Raw genomic sequence first — 12660 nt, forward strand, 5'->3', positions numbered from 1 at the left:
CACCAAAAATGAAAGTCGGGCTACCAAATTTTAAAAAAGGGCAAATTTGGTGGCCCGCCTCGGGCCACCAAAATTGTTTTAAAAGTATGTCAATAAAGTCGTAACTTTTTGCGCCGGAAACGCATAAATGCATGCAGTGAGTTAATGTTTTTTATTGTTTTTTTTTCGGGCCGCCAAATTTTTCTCTCGGGCCACCAAAAATTTGAAATTAATGATTTTGGTGGCCCCATCGGGCCACCAAAAAAACTAGAAATATCACTGAAGGTGATTAATACCCCCGCCCCGTGACGACAGTCTTACCCAAGGAATGATCTTTCCTTGATCTTCTGCCATTTAAATGCCGTTACCATGGCAACGCAGCTTCCGACACGTCCGAAAAATATGTCTTACACATCTTCCCACCAAGACTATTGTGTGTGCCACATTTCATAAGCTTTTGTCAAAAACTGAGGAAGTAGTTCAATCCACAAGATCTTTCCTTGATCTTCCGCCATTAATATGCCGTTACCATGGCAACGCAGCTTCCGACACGTCCAAAAAATATGTCTTGCACATCTTCCCACCAAGACCAATGTGTGTGCCACATTTCATGAGCTTCAGTCGAATACAGAGGAAGTAGTTCAATCCGCAAGATCTTTCCTTGATCTTCTGCCATTTATATGCCGTTACCATGGCAACGCAGCTTCCGATACGTCCGAAAAATATGTCTTCCACATCTTCCCACCAAGATCAAGGTGTGTGCCACATTTCATAAGCTTTGGTCAAAAAACTGAGGAAGTAGTTAAATCCGCAAGATCTTTCCTTGATCTTCTGCCATTAATATGCCGTTACCATGGCAACGTACTTTCGGGTACTGTCGAAAAATGCGTCTTGCACATCTACAACCAAAGGCACACATCTGTACCAAGTTTCATGGAAATTGGGCAAAAACTGAGGAAGTAGTTTGCAACACAAAATTTTCCATCATTTTGGCTCATAATATGTGAGCTGTTACCATGGCAACATACTTTTTGTCACTGTCAAGAAATGTGTCATGCTGACCTATATCCTAAGACAAACATTCAATATGAATTCCATGAGAATTGGAAGAACACTGATGAAGCAGTTTTGCCATGAAGCATTTTGCCCTATATTTTACCAATAACATGCCGTTACCATGGCAACGCACTTTTTGCCACTGCAGAAATATGTGTCTTGCACATTAACATATTCAGATGAACATCTGTACCTAATTTCATAAAAATTGATCAAAAACTGTGGGAGGAGTTCGCGACGCAAGATTTGTACCCATTTTTGCCATAATATGCCGTTACCATGGCAACATACTTTTGGGTACTGTCAAAAAATACGTCTTGCACATCTACAACCCAAGGCACACATCTGTGCCAAGTTTTATGGGAATCGGTTGAAAACTGAGGAAGTAGTTCGCGACGCAAGATTTGCAACGGACCGACCGCCCGACCGCCCGACCGCCCGACCGCCCAAACGTCCGCTGATTCCTATATACCCCCTTCAAACTTTGTTTGGCGGGGGTTTAAAAAGTTAGTGTGGAGCCCTGCTATAGGTGTGGGTGTGATTCCAGTGAGTGGGGAAATATTATTCTGTATAGTACGTCGAGCACTACACAATGTGTTAACCCTAACTAGGCCGGGCTATTTAGGTAGTTGATAGAGCCGGGGGGGCTGGGAGGCCCCCCCTCCAGATCTCGGCCGTCGACCGCGCGATCGCGACGAAAATTGGCACACACATTGCCTATGACGTAATCTAGAATACCACGAAGTTAATTTTTCAAAAAATCATCATTTATGCTAAATTATGCTAATTTATGCATGATGATGCATAAAATCAGACTATTTGGTATAAATCACAAAAAAAAGCTCAAAACAGGCAAATTTTTAGTGTAAATATTCTTTTTAGTGTCCTTAGCAAATGTAGTAAAAAAAATTGTGATATCAGAAAAAATTCTTAAGTATTTTATTGTTTTTTTGAATTTCTTATGTATTTCTTTGTTTTTTCGACTTTATGTTTTTCATTGTTTTTTCGATGAAATTTGTCCGCGACATCGCTCCGAACAAGAAAATATGTTATTCATTGATTTTCATCTATAAAACACCAAAATAATCATGCTTTTATGAAATTTGCCAGTAAGCACAGTTTGCATTGAAATTGTATACGAATTAACGTTTTTGAGCAATTTTTGGTCTGACATGCATGTACATATTTATGCGTAACTTCGGAACCGCGCGCCCGGGCGTCGCAAATTTGGTGTCAAAAGATGCGGGAGACTCGAAAAAAAAAAGTCATGAAATGTCGCGGCGATAGCTTTTTGCGATTGCGATACATCGCGCGGAACGTGTCCGAGGCCCCCCCCGGCCTAGTTAGGGTTAAAGGTATAATGTAATATAAACTACAACTGCAGATGTACTATTACAATATTAGTTTTAATCTCATGAATTTTGCAAGAGCCAAGATTCACAAAATTAAAATGCATATGAAGGCTCTTGTCTACACTATATGCATTGAATGCCAGAGGCACTTCGCAAAAATGTCATGCCGCTAAATATTATGTTTTGCGGTAAATTGGCCTGGTAAGGAGAGTTTCGCATGTTTTTAATTCTGTGGAATCAAGACAGTACAGTGTAAGTGCAGGACCATATGGCAATCAAATATATTCGCGTGCTTTTATTTTCGTGCTAGTTTCTGGTTGCGCGAAATGCGCAAAAATTTCAACACCGCAAAAATTTCCACTTTCAAAGTATGGGATTCATGAATGATTATTATTATGCATCACCTTTCCCTGATCCAACAAATCATCTATAACACTTTCTACATGCAAGCACTTGAGACCTGTGTTAATGAGACACTGTTATCTTTCTGAGTTCAAATTCAAACACCTGCATCCCCCTCTATCCGCCAGGGCATGCTTCCATGTTAAAACTCCAGCTGGAAATATTCCAGCTAGGATTCCAACAGGCGACCACAGACCCCCTTCCTCCTACCACTCACTTCATACTGCCTCCCGTCGTCAAGGCAACCGCACTGGTCGTGCCTGACGCAGGTCTCCCCGTTGAAGACCAGCCCCGGGGAGCAGGCCAGGCCCGGCACGCAGGTAAGAATGTCACAGTTGTCTTCGGCGCGGGGCGCGACACAAGTTGGAGTACAGGGGAGGAGGCAGGGCTCGAAGGTGGTGCCTGGCAACGGAGTACCAACTGCATAGAAATGGGGTTTGGACACCATAACTCTACTGTCTTCCATCTTTATAAATGCAATCGCATGTTTTCAAACCAATGTGCTTCATTAAAAATGAAAAACACAGGCAAAATATATGCATATCCCATCATTGGAATAGAATAATGGCTTAACAACATTCACTGAAGTCGATGATCTTCTTTCGTTTCTCTTTTTCTTTTTCTTTTTCTTTGTAATTGGAGGTTCTTCAATGCAAGTGTGACGTCCCTTTCATTATATCAAAAGTTGCAAAAAAAAAATGTAAGCTTCCAGAGTCGGCCTTGAATCTTTGAACGTGTGAGATGTTTCTAATAATCAAAGATGTGAACTGCCATGAAAATTTTGTCACCGCTCCTATAATTTGGCTGAATTTCACTGAATGCACTTTGTGATTTTTGACTGACACAGGAAATTCTGACAATAGATCTCTAACAATGACCTTTAACTCATCACTCAAAATATAAATGCTTTAACTTAGTATGAACACCAAAACAAACAGTAAGTACCACGTCTTCCTAAGCTGAAGTTACCATGCATGATTTAAAAACATATATATATATATATTGATAGAGTATTCTCTCCTCGAAGGGTTGACAAAAGTAACTTTTACCCAATGACAGAAGCCACAGCTCTAAATTGAGAGGTCACATTCATAAAAAGTGTTTATTAAAAAATCTTACATATCTAAAAAGAGCATGCCCCATGAGGTAGTACCCCATTCTACAGAAATTACTGGCAAAATGCATAGATGCAAGAATGGAATCTTAAAAGAATCAAAAGACCTCTCCAGCAGAATGTTATAAGTGTAAAGAAATCAATAAGAGTGTCCAAGGAATAATTTTCCAATTCAAATCTGATAACCAATTTCAGCTGATGAACAATATCTAAAATGGAATCCTTTACGCTTCTACGAAAGAAAACTGATACGCAAAAGTTAGTTTGTGTAGCAGTGGTGTAAAAATGCATAGCAAATTGCGATGCAATACCAGGAAAATTATTCCCCGGTACCGGTTATGGTCATTATGCTGAGAAGGAAGGGAAAGCTCGAAATCTCACCGCAGCTACTGAAGAGGTCGCGCACGTCGCTGACCGCCGCTGACCGACTGCGGCACTCCTGGTCCAGGGCATCCAGTGTCTCGCACAGGATCTCGTCGCCCGGCGCGGCACACACGTCGGTCACGCAGTAAATGTAGAGCATCTCCCTCTCGGTTGCCTGCAGACAGCCGGAGAATGGCCCTGGGAGACGGGTCAGATGCGTCACCATGGTAACAGAGATGACATAGATGGATTCATTGGTCAGAGAACATATTCGTGAAGATAGAATACATGGGTAAAAGAACAGTTTGACATAGCTGACACAGAATTAAGGTTCAATTACTGCAACATACCGTCAAACCACTGAAACTACTGAAGCTACTCGAATTCAGAAAATGCCCTCCTCCCCCTGAAAAGCTGAACACTTTGGAAAGTGATGATCTTAAGAAAAGTGATGATGATATTAGTAATCATACAATGATTACAAAGCTAATGCAACCATGATGTTATCTGAAATATTCATCCTGGTCAAAATAATGACAATCGTGTTTAATAATGAAAGTGATGAGCATTATGGAGACCCATCCCCACACGCATCTACTTTCTGTAGATTCTTCCAATTTTCCAATATAAATATGACTTACTCTGGAACGATTTGACATACATCGTCTTACTTCAAACTCAGTCTGTACACACTGAATACTAAAAATGTGTTACTATACTCATTGAACTCGAGATATATGTCACAAATATAATTTGTATGAAAACATGATAAAAAAATGATCAATGAGTGAATGAATGTTAAATAGTGATGCAATGATAGCCATAGTGAAAACTACTACTACTACTACATTGTACCACTATTGCTACTGTGTGATATGATAACAATAAATAGTGAAATTGCATAGACTTTACAAGTAACAAGAATTTTGTATCATATTTGATTAGTGATCAAAACATTTCCAAAGCTGCCAGTGTGATCAAGAGCAGTTATAACCAAGTTTGCCCTCACCGTTTTCATCGTTCAGCACAGCACACTGCGATGCTGCGTGGCTTGCATCGCTACACACCGGCTCGTTGTCACACAACGGGCAACGTTTGCAGTCACTAGAGACTGCCCAGCTGAGGCCAAATTCCGTTGCAGAGGCAGTCTGGAAAGAAAGAAAGAAAGAAAGAAAGAAAGAAAGAAAGAAACAGGATATCTCAAGACTACTACTGTAAAAGTGGATATTTTCGCGCGACTAATTTTTCGCGCTCGGCGAGGTAAGAAGAGTTTCGCGTGTTTTTAATTCCGCGGTATCAAGACATCAACTACGGGAACATATGGCAAGCAAAAATATTCGCATGCTTTTATTTTCGCGCTAGTTCCTGATTGCGCGAAATGCGCGAAAATTTCAACACCGCGAAAATTTCCACTTTTACAGTAGTTGGTTCACTCCTAATATGTGCTTTGGTGACGAAACAAGACAAACTTACAGTATAATACATTGAAGTGCTTAGCATCCAGCCAGCGAAAGCTTGGGTTTGAATTCATTCATATACGTACATGCCATACCTCAAATGTCAATGTTGCTCCAGGCAACTTGACTAAAAGTTACCATAAGGCCCTTCTGCCGGCTATGATACAGTGAAACAAAAAAGATCTTACCAAACTGCCACCTCTTTCCATCAAGTCGTCTTCTCCTTTCCCATTGAAGTTGCCGCACAACCCACACAGCTTGCCCTGGAAGTGGTCCGGCACCTCGACCCGGACACTGCTCTCTCCGTCCCACCACACGCGTAGACCAAAGGGTGTCTTCATGACCTTTGACCCAACATAAAATAACCCTGTATTAGGCCATTGCTTCTAACTACTCTAATAAAAACTTTTTCTCAAATGTAAGTAATATTCTTATTAATCCTATGGTGGGCCAAAAAAGTTCTGAAGATGTGACAAATTGACAGGAGGAAAATTATTTGTATCAAATTGTGGGGATGAATGATCAACGTACTGAAGCATAGGTCTACTAAACTTGTCCTACATATTTGGTGACAAATGTCCAAAAGCAAGGGATATGATATCCCAGGTAACATGCCCATATGGGAACCATGTGGGCATACTCTGGGAAAGCTGAGCCATTTTGACATAGCAGAATCCCATATGTATAGCTATAATGGGATCCATATGGGTTAACCCATACAAGTTTCACACGGGAATGAAATGAGCAATTTTAAGATGTGTTAATGTCCACACGGGTAAAATATGGGAATAAAATGGGCAAACTTATATTTCTAAAATGTGCAAATGTCCACATGATGGGAATGATATAGATAGATTTATATTTCTAAGATGTGCAGATATCCACAAGGGTAAAATATGGGAATAAAATGGGCAGACCCATGTGGACAAATGAAAATGCACTCATGGGTGTCATATGGAAATGAACTGGGCAACCCATACGGGCAAGATATGTAAATATCTATATGGGTGCAGCAGGTACAGTATCATCTGGGTAAGATAAGAAAATGTCAATACAGGTACATGTATCACATTAAAATGCAATGCGCAAACCTACAGTACATACAACATGTGTATGTGTAAGATAGAAATGCCCTATGTTTACCATAAGGGAATAAAATCAGCAAACCATGATGGTATTAGAAAGGTAAATGTCCATATGGGTACCATATTGGCATCACGTATCTAGCCCATGTGGGTAAGATATGTTAATGCATGTATGGGTATCACAAGAGGATGAACTGGGTAAACCCATTTGGGTAAGATATGTAGAATTCCTTTGTACATGTAGTTGTCATATGACAATGATCTGGGTAAACCTATCCTGGTAGATGTGTAAACATCCATATGGGTAACATATGGGAAATTGCCGGGCAAACTCATCAAGATAAGATATGAAAATGTTCATCTTGGCATTACACAAGCAAAAACATCCTGGTTATACTATGGACAATGGAAATGCCCATATGGGTACCATACAGGACTTATATGAGCTTATCGTCGCTGGGGTGACAAGACCTTGTATTTGCAATTTTGGTGAAAATGACTTTTTTAGATTAATGGTCTGATAATCAATTAAGTGATGTCCTGTCCAAATCCTAGATGTCTTACCCCAAAACTGAAGCCACCACGGCATGTCAAAGGAATGTCTATCCCATTGGATACAGTGCTTTGGCTGCCATGTTTTTTTGCTCTCCTGAACATTTGACATTTTGTACATACGAGGTCTTGTCACCCCAGTGACGTTATATGGATACCATACAGGACTTAAATGGGCTTACATGTATGTGGGTACCATACGAGACTTAAATGGGCTACCATAGCACGAGAGGTGACCCTATATATCTGGTTGGAAGGAAAACAAATTTACAAATATTTTAAGAAAAAATAATGAAAATTCAATAGCCACTGCACTTCAGCCATAGGGTCAATGAGAAAAGTTGAATGTGAATGTTTTGCTTTGTTTGCAAATGGGCGTGTCCGCTGGAATTTTTTTTTGTTTTGCCTTGTTCTGATTAGCACAAATGTCTCAAAACTATCTGCCAATACAATATATAGATCCCCTAATCACATTAATCCATACTGTACACCATGGTCTTTCTGTTAGACATATGATTCTAGTGTGCTGACTAACTTAAAAAAGACCACTTAATTACTGTATTCAAATTTACAAACACACTTCCTCCAAGGACCTGGTAGTAAGCTATTAAAACTACCTGTGTACATTCACAGCTTAAATTAACTTATTTGTTGCTATGCCGGGCAAGCCTCAGGTACAACTTAAGTTATTTGGGCTGTAAGGAAATATTTTTGTGGTAAAGTTATGCATAGAATTTTAATATATGCATAAAATTTGTATATGTTAGTACACTGATTTATCAGGCAAAGTTCGGAGGAAACCAGGTGAAGTTCGGAGGAATCAACAAAATGTTGACAAATCACAGCTAAGAGCTTGGGAACATAAAGGGTGAACAGTACTTACTGGCTTCCTATTACCAGCAAGAATGATCTGAATGTCATGAGTGATGTACGGTATCCGTATCTTCTCCCCATCCACATAGAGTTCTTTGTCTCCACGCAACTCGTAGGTCTGAGAACAGAAAACAGAAGCATGAGGCGTCCATTAGCCTACAGTAGGATTGATTCACAGTTAACAACACTGTAAAAGAAAAGTAGCTATCTGATTGGTTGATTGCCCATCATGTGACATTCAGTTAAAAGTACCATCGCACGCTGCAGCTGTCAGCCGTGCAATTTTGTACAGGCTCTGATTTCACAATTAACGAACATTTGACGCATGCACTCAACAATTACAAGTGCGCTTACAAGCAAATTTTTGTCACTCAGTTTTGTAAACAACTTCAACTGATCAATTTCACTACGTATGTATGTGTACACAGCTGACTGTGACTGTGTTACTCAGTCGACTTCCAAGGAAAATGGTTGCCATTTCTGTGCTAAATGCAAGGATCTATGTGGAGCAAATATGTTGATGCCCGAGGTGTTGTATAAAACAAATAGTGTATGGTCAAAGTGCAATGGGACAAGATTTCGCACTCGGTGAAAAATGAGGCACACTTTCCAACTTGGCTTCGCCTCGTTGAATAGAGCGCCTCTTTCTTTCATGTTGTGTGAAATCTTGTACCATTGCACCTTTGACCATTCACTATTTGCATGCTAAAAACAAACACTTATTGTAACTCATCTGGAATAAAAGAAAAATTGCAGGTTGCTGAATCTGCATTCTAAGACTTATACAAGTTATGAATTCCACTAATAGCTGATGCATGCATTTCGACAAGGTATAAAAAGAGATAGACTGTCTCTGTGATTACTATGATACTGTATATGCTGCTATTTTTGCGTACAAATATTTTCGCGAATGAGGTCATAGACATTTTCGCGAGATTTTGTCATCGCGAATTGATGCCGACGCTAACGTAAATGCACTATTACCCTTGCGTAAGGAGACATTTTCGCATATTGTTAAATTCGCGATCGAACTGTGATTCACAAAATTCACAAAAATTAAAAACTCGCGAAAATAACAGCTCATACAGTATTAAACTGAATGAAATTTCTGACAAGATAGTAACAGAAAAAAACTAGAGAGGGGCCGTCAAAGGCGGCAGACCCACGCCTTGTACAAAGTCGGGGTAAACATACTGTGCATTCGGTCATCTACCAGAATTCGGTCACTTAATTGCCAGTGTCCTTTATCACCAGCCAGTGCGTTCTACCAAAGATCGTACACTGAAGTGTACGATCTTTGGTTCTACAGTCACATCACACGCAAATCACATCATTTCACATACGGTAACACTCATTCACCACAGGAAAGTCCTTTAGTCTCCTCCAAAAATCCATCGAAAATCCCAAATTCCACCGTCAAAAGTGCAGATTCGGAACTTTTCCAAGCGCGCGAATTAAGTCCAGTTTTAAGAGTATTGTCTACGCGACGGGTCGCCGAAAAAGCGCTAAAAATCGAGAAATACGCCGTTTTCTTGCGGGATATTTTGCTTATAGCAAGCCGAGAGTGTGTTGATATCAAAGGTCGTATGAGTGTACGATCTTTGATGGTATCCACAAAAGCGCAAAAGAAAAACAAAATTTACGTACCCCCTAGGCAATTACCCCTATGATTAGTGTCTACGGGAATTATTCAATGCAAGGGTTAAATGCAAATGTCTACTGCACCAGTATTCGGTCACCAACGAGCGCCGCAACGTCCCCGATGCTATTTTGCACCAACAGGGTACAGCGCGATGCATTTTCAGCGGCCTTGCACACGCATTGACATTGAGCGCGCATATCGTGCAGTGTGACTGCGACCGAGCAAATGCTCCTCCAACGAAAAAAACAATCAATTTTAATTTGAAAAATCATCAAAATACGGGCCAGTTTGTGACGACGGAGAACGAACTTTCATAAATCCAGAAGGACATAGTCCTCCAAATAGGCCTAAACGTAAATTTCGGAATTCTTACGAACATTTGAGCAGCGAAGTCCGATCGTTTGGGAGTTTATGTTTTCGTATGGTAGCGGAAAATCGCAAAGTGAGAAACGGGAAATTTTCGGAGTGGTCACTATACCATGGGGTCAAAACTTAAAGGTCGCACAGAATTTGCAAGGGTCAACCGATTATCACCAAAATCTAATCGATTCTTTCCTGTTATTATCCAGACATCCCCTGAACATTTCGTGCAAATCCGTTTACCCGTTCTCTTGTTATCTTGTACACAAACAAACAAACAAACAAACAAACAAACAAACAAACAAACAAACAAACAAACACACAAACAAACAAACAAACAAACAAACAAACATACGGAACCCTTTACATAACCCCCTGCCGATTTTCATCGGCGTGGGTAATAATCTTGTGGCAGGGCACTTTTGATCAATACTCTTTTTTACTTGACCCAACAGAAAAGACTGCAAGTACTTCAAGCAAAGGGTCTTGTTTTGCCTCATATGTTTTAGTTTCCCTCGACCTGATGGGCAATGGGATTGTAGCAGACTGAGGGAGTTTATGGTCTTTACTCCCTTCTGCCTCTGACTTCTAAAACAATACCTTGCCTCCCAGAGTAAGCTTGACTTCCCTCCTCTCGGGGACGTGGGATGAATTTTTCAATGAAGGAATGGTTGTCACGGAGACGGAGAAATTTTGCTGGGCGTCGCCGGCGCAGGTCTGCGACAGCACGTACTCGCACTCCCCTGGGAAGCGGTAATATCGCAGGTCGTAGGTCCTGATGGTAGATGCAGGGTACACCAGACAAGTTCCAATGGCTGGGGGTTGGGGGAGAGGGTGATGAAAGGAGAAAGATATTTAAACAAAGTACATGATTTACTACTTCCTACTATCAAAATATTTACATCTTTGACCTTTATATGACATTGCAACTGAAAAGTAAAGTATGTGTACATGATATGAGATGATGGAGAGTGCCAGATATTAAAATCATTTCTTTAATATTGAGATACATATTTAAGGAGAGATGCAATATACTTGCTTAAACGGGGTTCAGTCCAGCCCACAGATGATGAATGTGGAATACCGCAGGGGTCTAACCTCGGGCCACGGTTATTTTTGTTGAATATTTTATAATGATCTGCCTGTATGTTTGAATACATGCAAAATACCGCTATATGACGATGACTCTTGTCTTTATCATTGATCTTCAAACACTTGAATACTTTTCGGCTAGGAAATCTCCACTCGACTTTGAGGACCTCTTTTATAATGAGGTTACCTTCATCACAGTTCTGACCACTGTAGGCCTCCGGGCAGCGGCAGACGTGTGTGTTGCGTATCTCATCGTGGATGCAGCTTCCTCCGTTCTGACAGGGGTTAGATGCACACGGGTTGCTGTCTGGAATCGGTAAGGAAACGAGAGACTTAAAACATACTGCTCTATCTAGAGGGATAACTGACATAAGTTAGTCTGTGTATGTGTATAAGTGTGATGAAATCCCCCCAAATCATGACAAAAAAAGTGGCAACAGAAGATATATACATTGTGTGTATATATATATATATATATATATATATATATATATATGCACTAGAGAGATGACAAATACAATGTACAAAGAAAAAAATATAAAAGAATAAAACATGAACTGTGACAGAAAGAAAACTGAAGAAAGAGAAAAATGTACAGAATCGTAGACAGATAGGCAGACTACATACATACTTGAAAACATATACTATATAAATAATGAATGTTTATGAGCACAATGGACAGAATAAAATATCTCCTGAGCTGAAAGATGAAATAATTCATTCAACAGGGCACAGCCGAGTTGAATGACTTAATAACTTTATCTTTCATCAATGAAATATTCTGTCCATTTCACACATGAAAAACATTCACTATTTGTTCTATATACATAACACCTAAAAATAGATCCTTGTCATTTCATATTTGATGAATTTAGACACTAGAGAGAATGTGCGAGATCTGAGATTGAGAGAGTGCTGAGCGCTATATGCTACAATGTAGCTTGTTGTCGGTCAATATGCTTGATCACATGCACATTGCAAACACAAGCATTTTACATGTATGTAGGTAGAGTGCCGGGCTCTCTGCATGCATGCAAATGGAGCATATCGCATTGATCCAAAATTGCACGGTAAATGGAGCCTCAATTGTATGAATGACGTATGAAGTAAAATAGGACAAATGATCAATATCAAACAACCAATCAAATGACAAGCATCTATTTAGGTGTTGTTTATATTTATATACATACATTTGTATATGTATACATGTATATGAATTTGTGTGTGTGTGTGTGTGTGTGTGTGCATGTGTGCATGTGTGCATGTGTATACCCACATATATATTACAGATTGAGTAAAAAATATACATATATATATGCACGGATGAGAGATA

At 39.9% G+C, this 12660-nt stretch overlaps 1 protein-coding gene across 1 annotated transcript in view; it reads right to left on the reverse strand.

Moving 5' to 3' along the window:
• Nucleotides 1-12660, reverse strand: part of LOC139719029 (zonadhesin-like) — a 45351-nt gene that overhangs the window by 19866 nt on the left and 12825 nt on the right. The window contains exons 10-16 of the mRNA XM_071630472.1: nucleotides 11515-11634; nucleotides 10836-11050; nucleotides 8244-8351; nucleotides 5912-6067; nucleotides 5276-5414; nucleotides 4285-4464; nucleotides 3007-3209 (exon numbers count right to left, since the gene is read on the reverse strand). Coding sequence (XP_071486573.1) covers nucleotides 3007-3209; nucleotides 4285-4464; nucleotides 5276-5414; nucleotides 5912-6067; nucleotides 8244-8351; nucleotides 10836-11050; nucleotides 11515-11634 — 1121 coding nt within the window. The remainder of the gene's footprint in view (nucleotides 1-3006; nucleotides 3210-4284; nucleotides 4465-5275; nucleotides 5415-5911; nucleotides 6068-8243; nucleotides 8352-10835; nucleotides 11051-11514; nucleotides 11635-12660) is intronic.

Source organism: Diadema antillarum, unplaced genomic scaffold (genome assembly GCF_040938485.1).
Source record: "Diadema antillarum isolate AM-2024a unplaced genomic scaffold, OU_Dant_1.0 scf00000103, whole genome shotgun sequence".
Classification (NCBI taxonomy): Eukaryota; Metazoa; Echinodermata; class Echinoidea; order Diadematoida; family Diadematidae; genus Diadema; species Diadema antillarum.